Below are 19,979 nucleotides of genomic sequence, written 5' to 3' on the forward strand. Positions count from 1 at the left end.
CACAGCGGCACCCATCGGTCAGAGGCGCGATTGCACAATGTCGGAGGCCATCAGGAACGTTTCAGCTAACCTAAAAAAAAAATCCTGGAATGTTTTCTAAATTGACATTGTTGTTCACAACCCGAACACATGTGAATTTAAAAAAATGGCTAGTATATGAAATAATCAGGTAAAATCATGCTATTCTCCCAAACTTCACGGAATAGATAAAACAGCCTAAATCTTTTTTTTTTTTTTTAAAGAAAAGTGCAGAATCTATAATTTATCTCCTATTAAGGAAATGAATAACAGACAAGTGCAGCAGTAACAGTTTGGACAGTTATTTATTATGCGATAATAATCAGCTGCGAGGCATCAGAGACAGCGAGGCCTTCCCTGCTGCCCCATCAGAAGCATATGACATAAAGTTGTAATATTTCTTTGCAATTGCTTTATTCCCATTAGTTTATCGGGTTCATTTCAAGATTGGTTGGCCAAAACAAAACTTGCTTCAGCCCATTTTGATAAGCAAAAACATTGGTAGCGATCTGACTCCATTAAAACATTTAATAATCAGCATCGCTGCTATCATGTAATTTTTTTTGTCGTGTTATTACATGATTATTGATTTTCATCTGCTCCAGATGATGGATGCGAGACAGTTGCGTATTGTATTGTATTGAATAAATAATTGAATCTAAAAGATCCAGAAACTTTAAAAGTGTTAAGTCTTAAATATAAGTGGTGTTTTTCTTTGGTAACTAGATTGGAAATATAATATCATGCTGGAGATCAGACATGTAAACAATGCTATGGTGACGCTTTCAATTATTTATCATCATATTGCTTCTTTTAACTGTGGTTGTATGAGGTAAAAAAAAAAAAAAGAGGCAAAAATGTCAAGAAATTTGGCTAAATGGTGTTTTCAAACAAAATTTTGTTTCCACAAAGGGTGTAAATCAGGGTTGTCAAACTCGTTTTTCTTCGCGGGCCGCATTGTTGGTCCGGTTTCCCTCAGAGGGCTGTTATGACGGTGGAACAAAAATATTTAATCATCTCATCATATTGACATCAATTTATGAACTACTTTTGGAATCAGAAATCAAGGGTAATTTGTTTTTCAACCATTCATGTTTGGTGACACAAAAAATGCTTGGAATATCACAACTTTATCATTTATGACATAAGACCATTTGAAATTTTGTTACATTTTTTTTTACAAGAATCATGGAAATTCACACTGGATTTGGCTTTGCGGACCACATAAAATCATGTGGCGGGCCAGATCTGGCCCCTCGGGCCTCGTGTTTGTACACCTATGCTGTAAACGTACATTCAGTCAATGCGCCGTTGACGCCCTTTTGGACCCTTCCTAATTTTTAACGGCAATCTCCATGCAATCCCCTTCGCACTCAAAAGACGCGCTCGCCCGTTCATATGAATCGCGAGCGAGTTCATGGCGCTATGAATCATCCCACGTTAATGGGATCTCGTGTCATTTCACCTTGCAGAGCGGAGAAGACGTAATCTCCTCGCACCGCTTCACCACGGCTTGACGTAACTATCCCCCCCCCCTCCGACTTTAATCCTTAACCTCTTTATTGCTCTCTACGCTTACTCATGCCAGCGTCTCCTTGAACGCTTCCTAAAAAGATACAGATTTGTTTTTCGTTATCAAGCATGGTTGCGTAGACGTTTCAAGGACTGGCAGATCCATCATTCGCACTCGGTCCGAAAGACAATCACCCTCCAAACAAAATTATTTTTTGGGGGTTAGGATTTGGTTGCTACGTCACAGAAATTACATCACTGGCCGGTTGTGCCGGTCAAACAAACCATTCTTCAATGCTAAGTCGGTTGGAGACGATGCGAAAATACATCTCCAAGAGTTTTGTCAGATACCGTTAAACATTTAGAAGCTGGTAATAAACAAAGAAACGTGGAAAAATGACAGACACTTGGCATAGAGGACCCATATTTAATGCCGAAGTCGATGTTTTCGGCGATAAGAAATTGGACTGTTAACCCGCTTCCGCTTGTCTTGGACAACTGGATCTACACATGGATCTGGTGAGTAAGTCGTCGAGATTTACACGGAAGAGTTTGAAAGCATGGAAAAGTCGGGACGCATAAACACTTCGTTGCTGGATCTGTTCTCAACGGGGAGACGGCTCGCGAGCGCGGAAGCGTGTTTGACTACACGTTAACCTTTCCCGGAATCCATCGATTTTTTTCAGCTAGTATTCAATAAAAATACCAATACTTAAATAAACAACCCCTGCTTTTACACAAACTTGCATTCATTAGCTATGATTGGAAAAAGAAAAGACAGCAAGTCGGCTCCTCCGTACACGGAAGCGTGTTGCGGCCACACGTTAAATTTAGGTAAACTTCTCCGTGACAGACGTTTCTTTTTTAAATATGCATAATTATGGTCATCAAGTTTTAGTGGGGCCATCACTTCAACAAGCCGAATAGAGAGATTCAAACATCAGCCTGAAAGCAGCCTGCACGAATCAGTTTGGTGCTTTCAAAATAAAATGCAATCACATTTCGAGACGTACATCACTCAATCACACACAGCAAATTCCCTTCTTCTTATCCGGCAAAATAAATTTAATTCCTTGGTAGATGTTTAGATATAATTTATTAAAAAAGGAAACCCAACAATAATCTTTTTTTTTTTTTTTTTACATAATGATCAAGGATTTTTATTATCGTAGTCTCTTTCATCAGTTTCAGCATCATTACAGAAAATGTTTATAGTACAGCGTTGTTCAATGTCTCCTCATTGCTTAATAATAATAATAATAATAACTTCCTTAGGAGTGCTGGTCACATATCTGTACAATATGATTCTATTTTTTTTCCTCTTTAATCTGTACAATTTTGTGAAGTCGGTTAAAAAGGCCATCAGCAATTAAAGAAGCTGCTTCTTCTGTTGCTTTTTTTTTTCTTCTTAAATAGTTGCTCAAATAAAATATATCCCCCCCCCTCCCCCAAAAACTTATCCCTGGGTAGGGGTTTTTAGTGAGGGGTGATGGGCGGGGTTTAAATATTCCACCCGATCACCGCAAACTTCAGGAAGCTTGAGTGACCCCCGACACCAAACCGGCCACCCTCCACCCAACCCCCCCCTCCCCGCCCCTCACCCAGGCATTTGGCACCGCGCACATAAACAAGACTCACAAGATAAACGACAAGCAAAGCTCTTTGTGAAGCCAATATGATGCATACTAACGAGAGAAAAAGTGTCACCTTGATGGGCGCTCAAACCTCCTAACTGCAGCACCATGGAAAATCCGGAGTCCTCCTCGGTATTTTCATTTATTTTCCAAAAAAATAAATAAATAAAACCGAAAAAAAAAAAAAAAGTGGCTAAGTGTATTTTTTTTTTTCCCCCCACTAAAGATGATATTTTTTTTTCTCGTCCTGGCAGGCACCTACAGCTGTCTATTAAAATGCTACCGCTATAGATAAAAGGTCTAAGCATTGAACACACAAAGCAATCGCAATGAAAGGAACAAAGTTGGCTTAATAGAATAATAAGAAGAATAATCATAATAATAAGAAGAATAATCATAATAATATATTACAGAATAAATCTCTTTTTATAATTAGATTTTTTTCTCCCCCCACCCCGTTTAAAAGTTATATTTTCCTTTCTTTGAAATACTATAATCTTCTTAAATCAACGTTTTCTTATACAGTATATCTAGGCTGTGATCGAGATGTCGACTATACCTCAATGTTCTCCAAATCAACAAAAAACTAGCTGTGCCGTTGCATATTACAGAATAGTCGATGATATGTGGACATGCACCGTGAACTGCCTCCCGCTTACGACCCTCGGCGACCCCCCCACCCCCACCCGTCCCGCCCGCGGCCACGACATCATAGCCGGCCGATGACCATGACGTCCACCACCTCGCCCTTGTGCAGCTCCACGTATTGCTCGGTTTTGGGAGGTAGCATCAGGAGCCCATTGGCACTGCGCATGCTCATCAGTCTGCTGCTCACCTGGTTCCCTGCGGGCAAAAAAAGGGTTTTCGTCTCACCGTAGTCGGCAATATTTACATGAAACTTTGGAGACTGGTGGCATGTACCAAGTAATCAGAGCCGGTCTGAGGAACACCATACAGTAAGTCAGCTAAGTGGATTCTTTGGGCAATTTAGAGCGTCCAATTATTGTTGCTTGTTTTTGGGATGTGAGAGGAAGCCGGAGTGCCCGGAGAAAACCCACGCGGGGACGGGGAGAACACGCAAACTCCACACAGGTGGGGCCAGGCTCGAACCAGTGACCTGAGAACTGTGTGGCCAACGCTTTACCAGCTGAGCCACCATCCCGCCTAGTTCGTACTATTTAATGTATATCCAAGTACAGTACTTGGGTTTTGGAATGTTGAGGTTAAGAGCGCTATAGGTCATAAGAAGACATTGTCACAAGGAATAGCATGAAATGTTCAATTACTGCCATTAGTTTTTCTAAATATGAAAATGGAAATGATTTTCCGTCATATTGCAACACAGTGGGCAATTGAGGTCGCTCGGGCATCTGCTACTCAACAGTTAAATCCTGGATGCTTCCCCGATGAGGTGTCCCAGGCACGTCTAAATCGTTAAGAGGCCTTAGGGCAAACCCTGAAGGGTGGGAATTGTGCTACGAGTCTGGCCGAGAAACGCCCGGGTTGTCACCTGTGCTCTGCGCCCACGGCAGAGGCTCCTGGTGATGCCAAGTCAGGATGCAGCGGTGGTATTCAGGGCGAGGATCCAATTTCACGTCACAAGATAACTGCGACAAAACCAGGTCGATCCATCATCAGACTCCCCAAGTGCCATTTGTGAAAGAAAAATATGATCATATTCAGTATGTACTGTATGCGACTACTGTAATTTCCGGCCTACAAGCTGCGACTTTTTTCACACGCTTTCTATCCTGCGGTTAGTGCGGTGATGCGGCTAATTTGTGCATTTTTTTACCAACGGCCGCAAGGGGGCACTTGAGAGGAAAAGGTAAGAATGAGACCGGTGGAATATATGTGCCGAGGAAGTGACTTATTCCGACCCTGTTAGCGCTGTGCTAGCGTTAGCGCTGTGCTAGCGTGTTGCTGCTGTGTTACTGGCATGTCTCAGTGATGTTTCCTGGTAGGTTTTATTTTAAGCGATCCGGCCCTGTGAGTGTTAGCACTGGCGTTAGCGACGTGCTAGCGTTAAACTCTTTCTGTGTACCGTCTTACTTTGTAAATATATTGTGTTTCGCTAGCATGTTACTGGTGTGTTTCAGTGATTTTTACCGGTATGCTTTTTTTTTAATCGGCCCTGTTCGCGTGGCGCCAGTGTTACTGCAGCACTACCATTAGCATGGCGCTAGTGTTAGTGTTAAATTCTCTGTGTACCGTTTTTTCTTTGTAAATATCTCGTGTTCCAATGTGGGCACTTGCGCCTTTTTACACAGCTGCGGCGTATGTATGTACCAAATGGTATTTCCTTTACAAATGCACTCGGTGAGGGTTGTATCCAGGTGCGCTCTGTAGGCCGGGAATTACGGTATTTCCAATCAGTGAAGCCCTTTCTCAGTGTATATTATTATTGTGCTTTTATTCTGATCCGTTAGCATTAGAGCTAGCTAGCGTTGTTGTTGTCGTTGTTATTATTGTGCTTTTAGTCTGATAGAAATCACCACCTTTGCTAATTGCTTCCATATAGCAAACCTGTACTAAATTGTAAATTGTGAAATTGCATAACAGATCTCATTTAAGAGTCTTATGACATTGAATACACGAAATATTTGAAGCACGTTAGAGCATCATGTTTTAAATGATTGTCCGACTGTGCTTACCCTCGCTTTGATGATCGTTGGCCTTGGGTCCAAAATACCCTGCATCTTCCTCAAGGCAGGGATGACAAAAAGATTACAGGTGACGACAGCGGATACGGGGTTTCCTAGGACGGAAGGACGGGTGGAGGGATGATGGACAGACGGGACGGGCGGACAGAGGGGGGAGATACAGGATATGAAGACCACCTCCTCGTAAAAGCGAAGTAAATCCCGTCTTTCTCTCAACTTCACACACTACCTGGGAGCGCAAAGATGAGTTTACGAGCACCGTCGATGTCCAGCGTGGCAAAGGTGGTCGGGAGCCTTCGAGGAAAATAAAAACAGCAGATGTTGAATTATATTTCGCCAATCCACCGCAATCGAACATACTTCACAGAACCTGCCGGTTACCCTGGTTTCATGAAGACCCGACCAAAATGGATCTGAGCATGAAGATCGATGTCCAGCACTTGCTTAAGGTAGTCCTACAAACCAACATTTTTATTAAATAACGATATTCCCACAGAAAAGAAAAAGAATAGGACCTTAGTAGTTATTAAGAAAAGCTGCAGTTTACATTTTCTACCACAACGTGTCAGTAAAACACAGCATCAGCCGCGACGATACCTTCTCTCCCATGGATACTCCGCCTGAGGTGATAATGACATCAGCACGGCTGATGCCTTCATTCAGAGCATTGAGAAGGTCATCGGGGCTGTGGGATGCACACAAACGCGCCGCCGGTGTTGAATAGCGACTCCGGGGTGGGGGGGTGGGGTCGAACGTGAACACGTTGGATGTTTAAAGAGCGAGAGAAATCGAGGTCATACTTGTCTCCCACGATGCCCAGGTTGATGGTTGGGTAGCCGTGTTCCTGGATGGTGGCCAGCAGGGTGGAGCGATTGCTGTCCCTGATTTTGCCGGGATGGAGGTCATCCTCCGGGTTCAGCAGCTAGACCGAAGAAAGGAACAAATACGATATATGTGAGGAGAAGCGGCTCAGAAAACGGATGGATGGATAAACAGGTTGTCAGGGGTTTAGCGAAAGGATAATCTAATTAGCATAAAACAAACATTCCATTTCTGTTGTATCAATAATATCTCTCTCTCTCTCTCACACACATTTCTGTTCTTAACAGATGATGTGGTTCCGTTGGCTTCATCAAGCCGTGATCTCCAGTTCTCACTGGAGAGATTCACAGCGGCTGGGATGAGAATCAACACCTCAAAATCTGAGACTATGGTCCTCAGTCGGAAAAGGGTGGCGTGCCCTCTCCAGGTCGGGGATGAGATCCTTCCCCATGTGGAAGTGTTGAAATATCTTGGGGTCTTGTTCACGAGTGAGGGAAGAACGGAGCGGGAGATCGACAGACGGATCGGTGCGGCGTCTGCAGCGATGCGGACTTTGTATCGGTCCGTTGCGGTAAAGAGGGAGCTAAGTCGAAAGCCGAAGCTCTCTATCAGTCGATCTACGTTCCTACCCTCACCTGTGGGCACGAGCTGTGGGTCGTGGCCGAAAGAACAAGATCCCAGATACAAGCGGCTCTCCCTTAGAGATAGGGTGAGGTCGAGCCGCTACTCCTCCGCATTGAGAGGAGCCAGATGAGGTGGTTGGGGCATCTGATTCGGATGCCTCCTAGATGCCTCCCTGGTGAGGTGTTCTGGGCATGTCCCACCGGAAAAAGACCCTTAGGACGACCCAGGACACGCTGCAGAGACTATGTCTCTCGGCTGGTTTTGGGAACGCCTCGGGATCCCTCCGGAAGAGCTGGAAGAAGTGGCTGGGGAAAGGGAAGTTTGGGTATCCCTGCTGAAGCTACTTCCAGACCCGGAAAAGCGGTAGATAAGGGATGAATGGATAAATGGATGGATGTATCAATAATAAGGATAGTAGGCTCTTGGTGGTGTACAGGAACACAGGCTTAAAACTGTTGTAGATTTTGAACGACCCGGTTCTCTTCTCAAAAGACGCGCCCGCTTCTGACAAGTGAACAACTCCGAGATTGAATCGTGCTGTCTGAATTTAGCGGTCAAAGCAGACAGCGATGACTGCGCATAAACATGAGCAACGGCACGCCGCCAACATCCCTGACACGCTGCTTTTTTTTTTTTTTTTTTTTTTTTGCAGCAGAGGCTTTTTCTAAATACAGACGACATGCTTTTATTCTGGTAGACCGAGGTCCGATCCCGTCTCACGCAAAACAAATTCCCGATCACCCACCTCATTTCCTGTCGACATGACCGCCACCACGGGGAATTTCTGGACCTCCACCTCCGTGACTCCCACGGTGGCCAGGAGGCCGATCTCGGAGGGCCCCATGTGGGTGCCCTTGGCCAGCACGCACTCGCCACGCTTGATGTCATGACCGATGGGCCTGATGGAGGACACGAGACAGGAAATGACTTGTAGGCTGACATAAAGATGCGGAATCAAGGATATGCGGGGGTGGGCCGGCATAATCTTGACAAGCGATACCAAATCGGATTTTTTGCCGTATGTTGTTGTCTGGCTTGTGCCGTCAGGGGTTGCAAAAAGTTACTCATGAAGAGTAAAATTCCAAACTGGTACTTAAAAAAAAAAAAAAACGGCAATCTCTCCTTTTGAAAGATGGAAATCGAATTCCGGGAACCGACCTGATATCCTGGCCCGGCCGAGCTTGGACTAGAATTCGAACTTCCAGCTCCTCGGTGCCCTGAAAGACAAACTAGTTGACAGAAGTATTTTATAACTTATATATGCTTTTTTTCCTCAAATGTGACAATAATAAAACTGATGATGAATCGGATTTTGCCAAAGGTCCTAACAACAGTACTTAATAATGCATTCATAGAGCTTTAGCGAGATTTGTAGCTACTAGCTAGAAAAAAAAAGTGGGGTGTTAGTAAGACTCTGTTCAGCCTGTGGTCGACATTCCCTTTCATTTGAGTCACACTTACATCTTCGGACTCGCGGAGGAGTTCGGTGTCTTCCACCTGAACGACGGCGTCAGCCCCGCAGGGGATCGGAGCGCCGGTTGTCACCCTCATCACCTGCCCAGGCATCACGGTGTGGGTGGGCTGTAAGGAGACACAAAAGCACAAGTCAAGGGTACGCACACTGAATGTGAGGGAATAGGCGTCACTGCGCATGTGAATCAATTCAAAAATGACCCACTATGCGTAGATCCACTAGAACCCAGTTTGGATGCTAACAGAAGACTGCTACGATATGTTGTGATGTACTCGCCTACATTAAAGGTCTACCGACATCCCTGTAAACATTTTATAATTGACATTGTTGTGAAAATTGCATATAATATTATTCACATCAGTTTATATGAAAAAATAAATACGAGCAGAGAGCGTGTCAGAGTCGCGGAAGTTTCACTCGACATCCCAGTGGCAGCCATACCGCCTGCAACGTCATTCGCAGATGTCACATTGGGACAGTCGCCTTTGAGAAGACGCTGTGCCACCTTCTATGGGAGAGAAACAACAGATTCTCGGATTTTTCCAACGCCCCTTCTGACACGGAAGCGCTTTTCGAACAAGAGAACGTCTCACAGTCGAGTGAAGTGACCGGGGCAATACAACGCTATCGTTTCGAGCCATATTTAGATGATATGCGGATCACTTCGAACTAACAACAGACTCCCCGACAGTATGTATGACAGTATGTAGCATACTCAGGAGGACCCATGCCGGGCGAAGTAACTACTTCAGGGGTGCCCAGACACTGGCGGCTGGTGGTGGGGGGGGCTTTGGGGGTGGCGGGTATTGGGGGAGTTCCTTTCCCCTCCCGGACGCAGCCAAACCACCTCCCCACCCGATCCACCTCCGGGGCGGCGATGAACAATGGCGATGCCAGTGGCGATGGCAATGAATAACGTCGGCCCGCGCACAGACACATTTAGCACCCCTGACTTACGTACTTTATTAAGTCATTATGACACAGATGTTTTGTTACGTTCTGAGATAAACATTACCTTGACCCTCCCAACTATTTTTTTCTTTCAACAGCTCTATACACACTTACTTGTTATTTGGAACCCACAAAAATCTTATCCTTTGCACCTGTACAATCCATTTCTCACGACGAACCAGGTCTTTTGGAAACGTGCGAAGAGTGAACCCATCCTCCCGAGTGTTTGAGCAATATCCAGTAATACAACAAGCCGGGATTTTTGGCTAACACGAAGGAACAAAGAGCTACTACCCTCCCGCAGGTAAAACTGGTATAAACACACGAACCCGCCAGTGCGGGCGTATGGAAAAAAAAACGTCACTTCCTGCTACTTCTCCAAAACGAATGCCTCAAGAGGATTTTCATGGCGAGAGATACAAAAATCCATATACGACAACACCATGACGTGTGGTGAAAAAAATGGATGGGTCCATACTAAAACTCATGCTTTACGGGTCGGTAGACCTTTAAGTCCTCTTTTTAAATTCTTTGGCATTTTAACACACACGGCAGCAGTACGACAGAGGCGATGGACAAAAAGTAACAGATTTTCCAGGCGAGTTACGTGGGCGCTTTCGTAACGGCAACCGACGCGCGATCGTGATAAGCGCGCCCATAAGTGCTGACCTGTTCGCCTGCTTGGGATTCTCCGATGATGAAGCGGTCGCCCGGGCCGTCGGCGGCTAAAACAGCAAGAAAAAGTATTAATCAACTGTGTGTTCGGAGACTTGGCGTGTGGGAGTGTGCAATTTACGTGAGTCATTGCCGTTTCAGTGGGCTACAGAATGAACAATCAAGAGGACGGTAAATGTGTTTATTGAATTATATATCTTGGAGAACTGTTTTTATTTTGTGTGAGTGTGATCTAACCTGATTGTGGAATGCTAAACCATGTCATCCTTTAATTTTTTTTTTTTTTTTAAACAAGCCATGAAATCCGGCCTGAGGTGCACAGACACTTTTGCTCCATCTACCGTCACCATCCAGGCACTAAAATCTGTCGGCCCTCAGGAAAGATGCATAAAACAGAGAAGACCTGTTGTGTAGTTTCTCATCTCTACCAGCGAGCACTAACAGCAGATGCTCCATACAAGTGTTTTTTTTTTTTAAATATTATTTTATAAGGTGCCTAGAGCACACAAGCTGCCGCCCTGTTCACCGGGTTTGTTGTTGCTCCGCTCAAACCTCCGACACGGAATCTATTTGGGACGTTCATGGAAACACCTCAGATGATTTGGATTATTTGAGGGAGATTTGTAAAAAAAGAAAAAAAATCTGCAATGAGACGATAATTCTGTGTCTGGTAAAATAAATCCCCTCACATGAAGACAAAACCTGTCACTTATATTGACTGATTGAGCCGCGCTAACAGGACCGGTTAAAAATAAACACAAATAAAAAAAATCACTGAGACACGGCAGTAACACGCTAACGCGGCGGTAACAGGGCCGGACCGGTAAAAGTCATTTTCCTCGGCACATATATTCCACCGGTCTCAGTCTTACCTTTTCCCGCTCGAGCGCCCCCTTGCGGCCGTTAAAAAAAAAAGAAAAAAGCACAAATTAGCCGCATCACCGCAAAACCGCAGGGTTGAAAGCGTGTGTAAAAAAGTCGCGTCTTATCGGCCAGAAATTGCGGGACTGTCTTTCTAGATGCCAAGAAGTTATCAATATTTTTTGCCATCACTGGTGCCCTTCTGTGGTGGAATAACACACACACAGGTTATACAGTATATCATAAACATAGATAGGTGGAGGTTATACTGTACTCTGTCAAATTAACGCAATATGTTTACAAAACATGGACACACACATGCTTCTGAAAAAACACAATATTATGAAGTCAATTTATAGTTGGCAAATTACAATGAGTGCACTTATTTATAATGGCTGGAAAATCCTCTATAAATCCTCGATAAAAACAAAACAACCTCCCAAAATATCCACAAGTCACAAAATTTCAGTACCGCAATTTCTGCCCGATAAGCCGCGACTTTTTTACACACGCTTTCAACCCTGCGGCTTATGCGGTGATGCGGTTAATTTGTGCAGTTTTTTTTCCTAACGGCCGCAAGGGGGCACTCAAGCGGAAAAGGTAAGAGTGAGACCGGTGGAATATATGTCCCGAAGACGTGACTTTTACCAGTATGTTTTTCTTTAACTGGCTCTGTTAGAGCCATGCTAGCGTGTTGCTGCTGTGTTACTGCCGTGTCTCTGTGATTTTTACTGGTATGTTTTTTTTAACCAGCCCTGTTAGCGCCGCGCCAGTGTGTTGCTGCTGTGTTACTGCTGTGTCTCAGTGATTTTTACCGGTATGTTTTTTTAATCGGCCCTGTTAGCGCCGCGCTAGCATGATGCTGCTGTGTTACTTCCATGTCTCAGTAATTTTTACCGGTATGTTTTTTATAAACTGGCCCTGTTAGCGCTACACTTGCGTTAGGACTGCGCTAGCGACAGCGCCGCGGTAGCGTGTTGCTACTATGTTACTGCCGCATCTCAGTGATTTAGGTATGTTTTTTTTAAATTAGTGCTGTGCTACTGTGTAGCTGCCGAGGCTGTTTTTTTTTTTTTTTTAAACAGCCCTATTTGTGCGATCTTGTTGTTGCTATGTTAAGCTAAGCTAAGGTATTTAAACTTTGAAAACTCTGTGTACCATCTTTTTTTTGGAAATATCTCGTGTTTCAATGCGGGCAGTTGCGGCTTTTACACACGTGCGGCCTATGTATGTACCAAATGGTATTTCCTTTACAAATGTGCTGGGTGAGGCTTATAATCAGGTGCGCTCTGTAGGCCGTAAATTACGGTATTTCCAATCAGCGAAGCCCTCTCTCAGTGTATATTATTATTGTGCTTTTATTCTGATCAGTTAGCATTAGCGCTCGCTAGCATTGTTGTTGTTATTATTGTGCTTTTAGTCTGATAGAAATCACCACCTTTAGTAGTAGTAGTAGTTCTTAGAAGTGGTCATCTGGATGTTCAGTTACTGCTGTTTTGTGATATAAAACGAAGAGCGCGGGAAGTAGAAATCAACCGTGTTACCTCTCACAGCATAGCCATCCTTGACAGAGGCAGGGAAGGGTGGCAGGTTGTCTTTGGCATAAACGTCCTGAGCGAGGACTCGACCCATCCCGTCTGCGAACGACAACAACAACATGGCCGTTAGTTTTACATAACAACGGGAAAAACAAGCGTTTAGCACGTTAGCTAAAATCAACCTAGATACATAGATAAATACTGTACAGATGATAAAAACAAAAATACAATTACAGTATTAGGTTTGGCGGCGAGCAGACAAATGTACACAGATTAGCATGAAGCTACACTGAGACAATCGCATCATCTCAGAGATATAAAGGGAAGCAAAGGAAGATAAGAAAACCAGAGGGCGAGTGGATGGAGTCGAAAAAAAAATACCGTCAAAGAAATACCGAAAGCTGCTGCACTTGGCTATCTATAGACCGCATCTCATTTTGCCGTGCGTGCATGCAAATGCCTCAACAGCTGATGTGAACTTGAAGACGACGATCTCTGATACCGATGACGATAACGTACTGTACATCCACGTCAGTCTTAGATGGCCACAAAAACCTGATGATTTTATTTTTATTTTTTTTTAACTCCGATTTTCCTTGAATGGAAAAATTTCATCCGCTATTCAAAACAGTGGCGCAGACTTGGGAATGTAAATACAGTTTTTGAAGATGAAAACGTTAGCTGTGATTGATAAGATTTTGACTCAATTTTTATGGAGGCTTAAAAAATACTCCAAGGATCAGGATTTATTCACACTTACATTCTTTTTCTTGGAAATGAAATTAGCCCCGCCCCTTTTCCTTAAAAGGCGGGGCCAATGAAATGAACGGATTCTGTTTTTTTATGAAACTGAACAGACGAGCAAACGTCTTCATTTTACAGAAGCATAGCCGGGAGTGTATTAAAAAAAAAAAATAAAAAGCAAGTGCTTGAGAAGAAAATAAAACAATTTTCACTCATGGAGGCGGCAGTTCACATGCTACACTGTGTGTATGTGGCGGAGGGACACCTCGGCAAACGCAAACACGCCGCCAGCGCCATCAGGTCGAAAAAGTCACCGGGCAACCAAGTGTGCGCTGTAAATTGAAGTTGTTCTGATTATTATATGACTTGACAGACACGCACGCGCAGACACGCGCGCACACCGTATTCCGGCAGGGTAGCCGCTCCAGCTGTTGCCTGTCTAAATATTTCATCTCTCAAATCCCCTCTCCCTCGCTGCACTGTCGCCTCGCCAGCTGTGCTCCTGCAAATCCAGCGGCTAACCCGCTCCGCCCTCCTCAAAACAAAAAAAGGTCCACTATATACCTGGTGGAGGAGGGGGGAATAAAAAGCTAAATCCCCTTGTGCCACCTCATTTGAGGTGAAATCAGCCATGTCCGGATGAGGCCATCGTGCCACAGCGCCGTCTTGTCCTCAAGCCGCCGAGTTTTGCTCTGCTAATATTTGATACGCGACGTGATCCGAAGTTGCTCGAGCTTCTTGTCCACTCCACATTTTTGTGCGAGTGTGAATTGTGCAGATAAAGCGCTGCCCCAGCAGTGTGTCGTCACGTGGACTTAGCGTTATCGTGTCGTATCGGGCATGGTCAAGAGATAGCCAGGAATGCAGATAGAAACGTCGCACATGACGGGTGGGAGTAGACATCTTATTTTAAAAAAGTTTGTCAGCGCTTTAAAAAATTAAATAACTCGGTGGCGTGGCGCTCACCTCTGTAGTTGATGATCTCAGTGCCCAGGATGGCGGTCATCTCCAGCACAGTGATGAAGGCCTTGTCCATGGAGGTGAGGGGGAAAGGGGACATGCGGTGTCGTCGGGCCACCTTGGTAATGTCCACAGCACTGTGACCTGGGATTAGCAACCGTGGCATCAGTGTTGATCTTTGACCCCACAATCCTTTAGCGACCCCAGAGACTCACAACAAAAGGCATCTCAGTAAATCACGACGTTGCAGAAAATGTCATTTATTTCAGTCATTCATATAACATAGATTCCCTGTAGACGGAGTGATGAGTTTGATGATACAGAAATATAGCGGACTGCTCAACAAACTCAATCTGAATCACGGGTGTCAAACTCAAGGGCCGGGGGCCAGATCTGGCCTGCCACATGATTTTACGTGGCCCGCGAAGCCAAATCTAGAGTGTGAATTTCCATGATTCTTGTAAAAAAAATCTGTACCAAAATTTCCAATCGTCATATCATTAATGATAACGTTGATGACACAGGTGTCAAACTCAAGGCCCGGAGGACAGATCCGGCCGGCCGCATGATTTTATTTAGCCCGCGAAGTTAAATCATGTATATTAACTTCCATGATTTTTGTTCAAATCTGTACCAAAATTTCAAATTGTCATATCATGAATGTTAACGTTGAGGACAAAGGTGTCAAACTCAAGGCCCGGGGGACAGATTTGGCCTGCCACATGATTTTATGTGGCCTGTGAAGGTAAATCATGTGTATTAACTTCTGTGACTTTTGTTCAAATCTGTACCAAAATTTCAAATTGTCATATCATAAATGATAACGTTGAGGTATTGTAAGCGTTTTTGTTTTCCCAAACGTGAATAGTTGAAAAACACATTCCCGTTGATTTCTGATTCCAAAAGTAGCTTAGAAATTCCATGTGGCAATATGATGAGGCGGTCAAAGATTTTTATGGTCACAGTCCATGAGAAAAATGAGTTTGACTCCCCCGATCTAAATGATTTTAAATATAGAAATTCGGCATGACTTGGCCTGTTTTGTGGATAATATACTTCACTTTTTAGATTGAACTACTGAAATAAATTATCCTTTTTTTAGCTGTACCTCTTTGTCTGAAAAAAATGTACGCTTAAAATATCTTTTTAAGATTTTGTCTTCATGAAAACAGCGTTTTAGGTCTCCAAAACCACAATCAACTGGGTTCTGATTCCATCTCAACATAGATTTGAATTGGATTGGGAAATTGTGAACACAACCACAGCCGGACAAAACTTTTGAACAGGGGTGTGCAGACTTTTATATCAATTGTATATTATAAAAAAGATATCAAATGGACGCTATTGTAAAAGCAGCTAATATCAAATTGTTAATCAGTCTGAGCTCGAGACTGAATTTCAGCATGAAAGTGGTTTTATCTGACTATTTTGTAAACAATAAATAATAAGTATATCGCATCAAAGTATGGTCTAATGATGAATCTATTTTTTATACAGATTTTGGTAAGAAAGACAAAACAGATTGGCCTCAGGTGGGCACATCAAATGACGGGCTTGACTTGATCCGGCTACCGAGCCCTGAGTTTGCCACCTTTGCTTTTAAGTTAAAAAAGAATGCAAAATGAAACATTTTGATTCAGTCTCCATCCCTGCCTGTAGAGCTCAAATTCCAGATAAATATGCCAATTAATATTCCTTCACTGGCTGAATCTGAGGACGCTTTTGCTGCATGTGAAAGAGGAACACAAAGCAACTGGATGAGGTTCGGAGGCGCTTAATGGCACCCATGTTTGTCTAATAATAGCCCGCTAATGATAGCAAAGGTAAAAAAAAAAAAAAAAAAAAGAACAAAGAAGGTGTAACTAATATGTAATCTGCTCTTTCTTCCCTTTCACTCTCCTCCTGCTCGCTCTCTCCTTCTCGCTGCCTTACAGCGAAAAATCGGCGCAACGCTTTGATTCGCCTTGACCCAATTTCTTGCCTTTAAACATACACTTACGCTTCCGCAGAACATTCCGCCGCTCAACATGAGGCTTAAAAACCTCCTGGCAAAGCATCACTTGGGCGAGAGATGCGCAAGCATCCGCGCGGCGTAACAAACCCACAAAATTACGCGTCGCTTGTCAGATCACAAGCGCAAATGAAAGCCGCGCAACGAGTACACGCGGCGCTGGGAAAAAAAAAAAAAAAAAGCAACATGTGCTCACGTGAAAACGAAAATAAAAATATGAGATGCTGAACTGTTGGAGACTACAATGGGTTGTTTTCACTGATCTAAAAAAAAAAAAGACTGAATGGCTCATTGGCCACCAAAACTGAAGTCACCATCTGCCATCTTGATACTCCCAAAACAACCATGCCGACCTGTGCAAAAATGTTTGCTTGTAAAGCATATTTTTAATTTTCTGTTGAGCTTAATTCACTTGAGCAGATTTGTTTACGGTTGTTGTTCACGGTTCACTTTCTGCTTCACTTTTAAAGGCCGACAGTTTTTCACAAAAAAGCTATGTAAATATTTTCCCAAACTCCATCAGTGGATTGGCAAGAAAACACATTTTCTGTGAAATTTTTGATGAATTTCATAATACAGAACTCTGCAAATCGATGTGATTTTCAAATGCGAAATAGGACGTCGCAGAGGGAACAAATGAACAATGCGTTTAGCATGTATTTTCCAAAAATATATCTAATTGATTCACTTCAAATTTAATGTTTTTATGACAAAAAATGCTTAGTTTTTTTGCTATGCTATGATGACAGTGCTTCACAGCGTATTTTGGGAAAAGTTAACATGTCACGGAAATTGGGCCGTAGCTAATATGCAAGGTTTCTGCGTAGTCACGCTGTTATGTCTTTCCTTTATTTTTTTGGCTTACCAAATCAAATTAAAAATCCTTCATGTTACCAGAACTGAAAAAATGTCAAGCGCACACGACCAGTTTTAATTCTACATGCCAAACTTTGAGAACCCCCCCGCCATAATCTAACCTGTAAACCAAGTCCTTCACACGTCCACGCGACCAATTGCTTCAACCAATCGACATACCGCTCGATGTGTATGCGCTATCCAGTCTTTTTTTTTAAGTGGTTGTTTACACTGACGTCACATTTTTCCTTAATTACCCATACACCCTAGATCTTTATATCCAGTTACACGCCACAATCACGACTGCAGCCGAAGACAGCGAATTTAAAGGTTTACGCGTAGTCACTTCTGTCGTGATGGCAATCGGCGGTGTTTCGAAGGACCTGACTGCTGCGATCGGCAATGTAAATGTACTACAACTGACGGCCGAGAGCAGCAGGTGCTATGACGAGAAGATCGGTGCCATTAAACGGGATCCTTCCAAAATTCCATGAACGGATTTGTCTACAGTGAGAAAAGACTGCCCAGACGTGACATACAGTACATCGACGTAGTAAACGACCTGATTTTTGTCTCTGGATACACAAAAGAGCAGTTCAAACATTACAAGTCCATTATTATTCTTCACATACTCCGACATTCATTAACCATTTTTTTCTTTTGCCATGATTATCTAGAGTAAACATAAGCAGCATGTCTAACTCTACCTTGCTCTACGTTGCCCGGAATGTGTTTCTAACTAAAGCACCGGTGGTGGGCGGTGTTTGTAATTATGAGTGTACCTCTTTAAGAGCGGGCGGTGGGTGGCGTCAGGTAAAGAAGGAAGTAGTGTGTGGCATGGTGTGGCCGGGCAGCAGCTTGTTAGAGACTGCGTTTAAAAAAAGAATTCTAAAAAATGAAAAAAATCAGGCTGTGGTTGACTGCGCTGGATCGGTTTTCATGTGCGCTGAGTATGCACTACAAGTACGCAATTACAGAAGTGCGCAGCTTAGAGGGAACATTGGCTATGGCTCCCTACTGTTTCTTGCTAGCTACGCTAGCTCTCTGTCGTAGCATCATCTGTTTCTGGTCCTGGCCACGATTGAGCGTCTTTTGCCATAACCTTCGTCTCTGTTCACTGAGAATTCGCACTTTATCACCTTGATTACTGATAATTTTACAGCAACACAAATAGGCATCTTATGAAAAGTTCTTCTCCTCAATGTCCGAGTAACGAACTCAGGGAAATAAAACGGCCGCCAGAGGCAGCAAAACGGGCGACGTCACGTGAAAACAACCCATTGAACATTATTTATCGAGATTGTGGTGCTACAATTTGAAGTTCAGTGGAAAAAAAAAATCCGCCTGCTGAATTTCACAATTAACACTCAAAAAGTAAGCCAACTTTCTCATATTTTTTTTTTTGACCGCTTTTCATTATTCAGCTTTAGCGAAGAGGCCACGCAAATGAGTGGCAGCGACTCTGAAGTGGAAACATCGGCACTCACTTGATCTTAGGATATTCTCTTTGCTGCTGCATCGTGACTGCACCTAAAGATCCAGAGAGGAGGGGTTGAGGTGTGGGGTGGGGTGGGGGTGGGGACACAGAGGACACGAGATAGAGAGAAAGAGAGAGCAGTGGAAATTGGAGATAAACAGCGGTGCTGCTATTTTGACACACTTGAGGTGACAAAGTGTCACGTCACAATACAGTCTGCTCTTTGTCCCGCTTGCGAGGAGACGAGCGCGGCGCCATCGCCGTCGGCGGCTTACTGCGCACCGCATCATCAATCCTTATCCTCATTGATGGATGCGTGCGTGACGTGCGACGACACTATCGCGTTGCACTTTGGACGGCGGCGACGAGGACAAAGGCGGCAACGTACGGCGACGTTAAGTGCGTGACGGTCGTTAAAAGTCTGGCCGCCGTGTTGAGATTCAAGTGCAGGCTTGCGTTCGGATCGAGGCTGCACGAGTTTGAACTACGATGCAAATGACGGGGGAGGAGAGCAGCGCAAGTCACGGCGTTTTGTTGTCATCCATTTTCTCCCTCCAGTTTATTGTCATTAAAATTAGAAACATCATTTTATAATAATAATAAAAGCGAAAAAGGTAAGAAATTCATGTCCCCAATCAAATATTGTATTTCCTCAAATAGTGGCCATCTCAGATGCAGTGATTTACAACCAATGGGTCGGCAGACATTTGTGTACACAAGTATACAATTTTGCGTAGTTGCTAAGAAAAAGATGCATGCATGTCTTTGTTCAAACTGCTCCGGATTTCACTGTGAATACAATAAATAAAATCAGATGACATTGTCATTATTTCAGTATACAGGTGTATTCTTTTTGTGACATTTTTGTTTGATGGAGATGTTATGTGTGTATGTGTAAAATATGTTCGTTGGCTCAATTAAGATTTGGAAACACTTCTATAATAGAGGCTGTGTTCTAATTGGTTGCCATTTACAACATCCACTTAAACATACACTCATGCAATCATATTAATGATGATGTCATGCGGTGATGCGATACAAATGATATAATAGTCTATTTTTAAATTTTCTTTGAAGCTTTCACAGAAAATCAATCGTAATGTAGCATTGATCCTGTTCAAATCTTATATAGATATGCTCCTGGCCACTATTTGCGGATA

General features: G+C 43.6%; 1 protein-coding gene across 12 annotated transcripts in view; it reads right to left on the reverse strand.

The window, feature by feature from the left end:
* Positions 1–2,609: 2,609 nt before the first annotated feature.
* The window catches only part of gphnb (gephyrin b), a 99,669-nt gene continuing 82,299 nt past the window's right edge, over positions 2,610–19,979 (reverse strand). For 5 of the 12 annotated variants that reach the window (XM_061812266.1, XM_061812267.1, XM_061812261.1 and 2 more), the window contains 14 exons: positions 18,830–18,872; positions 14,483–14,620; positions 12,779–12,871; positions 10,368–10,423; positions 8,735–8,854; positions 8,432–8,502; positions 8,019–8,172; positions 6,628–6,749; positions 6,425–6,512; positions 6,209–6,282; positions 6,054–6,121; positions 5,819–5,922; positions 4,675–4,771; positions 2,610–4,007 (listed from right to left, as the gene is read on the reverse strand). In XM_061812266.1, the coding sequence (XP_061668250.1) occupies positions 3,874–4,007; positions 4,675–4,771; positions 5,819–5,922; positions 6,054–6,121; positions 6,209–6,282; positions 6,425–6,512; positions 6,628–6,749; positions 8,019–8,172; positions 8,432–8,502; positions 8,735–8,854; positions 10,368–10,423; positions 12,779–12,871; positions 14,483–14,620; positions 18,830–18,872 (1,362 nt within the window). In that variant the 3' untranslated portion in view covers positions 2,610–3,873. Of the gene's footprint in view, positions 4,008–4,674; positions 4,772–5,818; positions 5,923–6,053; positions 6,122–6,187; positions 6,283–6,424; positions 6,513–6,627; positions 6,750–8,018; positions 8,173–8,431; positions 8,503–8,734; positions 8,855–10,367; positions 10,424–12,778; positions 12,872–14,482; positions 14,621–18,829; positions 18,873–19,979 lie in introns of those variants that run through there. The other 7 variants (XM_061812268.1, XM_061812265.1, XM_061812264.1 and 4 more) reach the window with 6 other exon arrangements.

The sequence above is a fragment of the Syngnathoides biaculeatus genome, chromosome 23 (assembly GCF_019802595.1).
Source record: "Syngnathoides biaculeatus isolate LvHL_M chromosome 23, ASM1980259v1, whole genome shotgun sequence".
Classification (NCBI taxonomy): domain Eukaryota; kingdom Metazoa; phylum Chordata; class Actinopteri; order Syngnathiformes; family Syngnathidae; genus Syngnathoides; species Syngnathoides biaculeatus.